The following is a 3,244-nucleotide window of genomic DNA, read 5'->3' as shown; positions in this document are numbered from 1 at the left end:
TTAATTAGGCCCTAAAAGTTGTTCCTATTAGATGCAGAACATGTAATTCAAGTAATTATTAGTTTTATTAATGAAACAATTGAACAGTATTGAAGAAAAATGAATGTTATAATTAGACAAATCACCACAATATGTTATTCAAATAAAAACTAGCTCTTAGGCAGAATACTTCAAATTTCTTATTTTACTTGTATCAGTTATTTGATGTTTCAATTAATTAAAAGACTTGCTTTTTTTCCTTCGCATGGTACCTTAAGAATACGACAAATCATCTTTCCCAAGTTTCCAATTATCTAAGTCTTCAGTAAAACCTTGGCTAATACATTAGGACTTTGAATTAAATTAGTCTATTTTTTTTTACAGTAGAGAAACGAGGTCATATTGTTTCATTAATCAGACATACTTATCATTTAATGTGTTGCAATTACACAACGGTTGAACATCAATCCACAAAATTAAAATTCATAATTCTACCATAGCTCTTCAAAGGGCATGCCAAGATTTGTATTCGTTGCTCGAAGGGATCATGGAAGGATGGGGAGATCAACTTTGTTGAATGAGAAAAAACTCACTCACACGCTCATTCTCAACAAGATCTTCAATCTCTTCTTTGGAAGGTGGATACTCACTAGCAAGACAAAGTACAAAACAGGGATCACCAGGAGCAGACTTTCTGAATCTGCTATTAGGAGGGTAAACGTCGAAGCCCAATCTCAAATTCTCAATCCACCAATTTGCATATTACTCACCATTAATTTCAGAGAGGAGAATATTGTTTCTTGATTATTCATCTCCACTTTTAGCGGTCTCCAGAGTGTCTTGGTTAACAACACAACTTACTTTTGACCTTCTGACCGACCAAGGAATACCAGGACGCCCGACTTTATAACCAAGGGATTTCAAGTTGTATACATTTTCCAGAGAAAGGGGTGTATCATCATCAGGATCTTCCCCATAGCCTTCAGAATCACTAGTTGAAAAACTAGCCCACTTATCAGCTTCCATAGTTTTTCACAATAACAGGGAATTTCCCCTCTAGTTTTCTTAATAATGAACAAAGTTTTTAACAAGAAGATTCAAGTTAGTGTATTCCGATCACATACTAATATCTCCAACATTATCTCAAAAAATGTTTATGAAGCTAGAAATTGTATGTTATATGAATAGTATAGCTATAAATTACGATTACGAAAATGCAAAGGCGACACTAACTTTTGCGTTCTTAATATTTATTCACATGACTTGTCTTATATTTTAGTTTTATCTTGTAGTGAGTAATATATACATACTTATAACTAACTACAACAACATACCATATGTACCAAGCGACTTATTATATTAAATAAATTTAAGATCTTTACCTTTACGTTTAGGTAACAAATGTGGTTCAACTCTTCTCCGGACTTCATTTATTGCGGGAGCTTTGGTACACTGGCTATCCTTAACCTTTAAGTAAGGTCATAACCAATATGACTGAGCGACCTTTGGTACACTGGCTATCCTTAACCTTTAAGTAAGGTCGTAACCAATATGATTGAGCGCCTCCTCTGTGACAAAAGAAAGAGTTTTTAGCAACACTTAAGATAAATGAGTCACAACTCTTTACTAGTTATCAAATACATGCTTGGTTTCATCCTCCCCTTCTAGCAAAAGGGTCAAACTAGGCTTTCAATATAGATGCTTGCGTCCCAAAATAGTAATGAATAATTGGTAAATCGTGAAAGTTGATTGATTATGCTCAAACAAGATTATTTCACCATTATTTGACATGTGAAAGAATTAAAGAAAATTGGTATCCCATGGGATGATCATAAGGGCAATTGATGGTTACTCCTCCGTAATCCACAACTCATCTATTTGAAGGATCTAATTATTACATTACACAAAATAGAAGGATAACTTGCTGACGCAACCTTGGATAAATTGATGGCACACATTTTTGTCCAAGATTATTTAACCCCATACTACCTAATCCACAGATATATTTGAAGGATCTGATTATTACACAAACAGAAAGATCACTTGTCAAAACTCTCTTTACATTAAATCAAAATTTCCTTCTCCATGGAAGGGTTTCAAACAGATGTATCGAATTATGGGGCTAAAGAATCTTGGGAGAGTTGGCAAAATAGACACTTTCAAAACTTATTTTGAACTTAGACACAAGTTTTAGAAAATTAGGTGTTTAGACACTAAAATGACATCATCACTTCTTTCATACAAACCTAACACACAAGTTTTAAACTTTATACTTTAGTCTCCCACCTTATTCATTTAATATTTAATATTTTCCACCATTTTTTATATTTTCACCATTTTTTCATATTTTTCTATTTTAATTAAAAAAATTGTCCAAGAAGCCACCACTAGGAGCCCCCTTTTCACCAATAATTTTTTATTCCGATGACTTTTCCGGCCACTTTTCCAACAAAAAGTTGCTCATCACAACTGAAAATCTCCATTATTGATCATTGCTTCCATTGTTGTTCCATCCTTTTTGAAAAAAATGTAAAAAATGTTTTTTCACCATTTTTACTAGCTTGAAAAGCTTTCCAAATCCACTCAATACCTCTTCATTAGATATATTTCAGTAGTTTAGAAGTCTTACACATACATTTGTCCATCCCAGAGCTAGGAGCACATCGATTATATCCAAAATCAGTCCATTCACTTTTTTGTACGGAGGTTTTCATATCAGTAATCATAGACCGATACCTTAATCTATTATCAATTAGTGTGGTCTATAATGACAGTAGCTGAAGTAATTATCGCGGGTGTGATTATATGAGTGTGTTGGAGGAGGGTCCAAATATTGAAATTGAAAATCATCTAGTAAGGAGACAGTGCTCATCCCGTTGCGTCGCAATGGTTCGTACAACGACATGATTCGAAGTATAATTGAGAGAGGAGATCAATTAGATTGCGAGCCAAAGAATGTTGTGATTAGCTATCTAATGAATGAGTAGGGAAAAATACATCCCACATTCATAAAGAATGATCGACATGTGTCCTTATACATGTTGGATATCGTTGCCGATGGCTCTAGTCCATTATTAAGGATAAATATCATCCCAGGATCTCTGAAAATCACGTCACCACACCCGTCTCTTCTACAGTCTGGGTCAGGACAGAGAGCACCTCCACCATGAACTCCTGCGTATCGCCTATTTTTTATAGGCGATTGTGGAGAGGATGAACATGGAGTTCAACGAGGTGATCACTCCCCCCCCCCCCCCCCCCCCCC

At 34.9% G+C, this 3,244-nt stretch overlaps 1 protein-coding gene across 1 annotated transcript; it reads right to left on the bottom strand.

The window, feature by feature from the left end:
- Window positions 1-543: 543 nt before the first annotated feature.
- Window positions 544-1,005, bottom strand: LOC124887039. The gene is made up of 2 exons (XM_047396203.1): window positions 841-1,005; window positions 544-720 (listed from the first exon to the last, which is right to left on the bottom strand). Exons 1-2 carry the CDS (start codon window positions 1,003-1,005, stop codon window positions 544-546), a joined length of 342 nt encoding a protein of 113 aa, XP_047252159.1.
- Window positions 1,006-3,244: the final 2,239 nt, after the last annotated feature.

The sequence above is a fragment of the Capsicum annuum genome, chromosome 9 (assembly GCF_002878395.1).
Source record: "Capsicum annuum cultivar UCD-10X-F1 chromosome 9, UCD10Xv1.1, whole genome shotgun sequence".
NCBI lineage: Eukaryota > Viridiplantae > Streptophyta > Magnoliopsida > Solanales > Solanaceae > Capsicum > Capsicum annuum.
The sequence above is the reverse complement of the archived record's forward strand: the minus strand, read 5'-3'. Positions and strand labels throughout refer to the sequence as shown.

Coding starts and splice junctions, on each gene's coding strand:
- LOC124887039 (XM_047396203.1), bottom strand. CDS start 1,005: ATGGAAGCTGATAAGTGGGCTAGTTTTTCAACTAGTGATTCTGAAGGC. Junction 721..840: donor GGTCGGTCAGAAGGTCAAAA/GTAAGTTGTGTT, acceptor TGGTGGATTGAG/AATTTGAGATTGGGCTTCGA.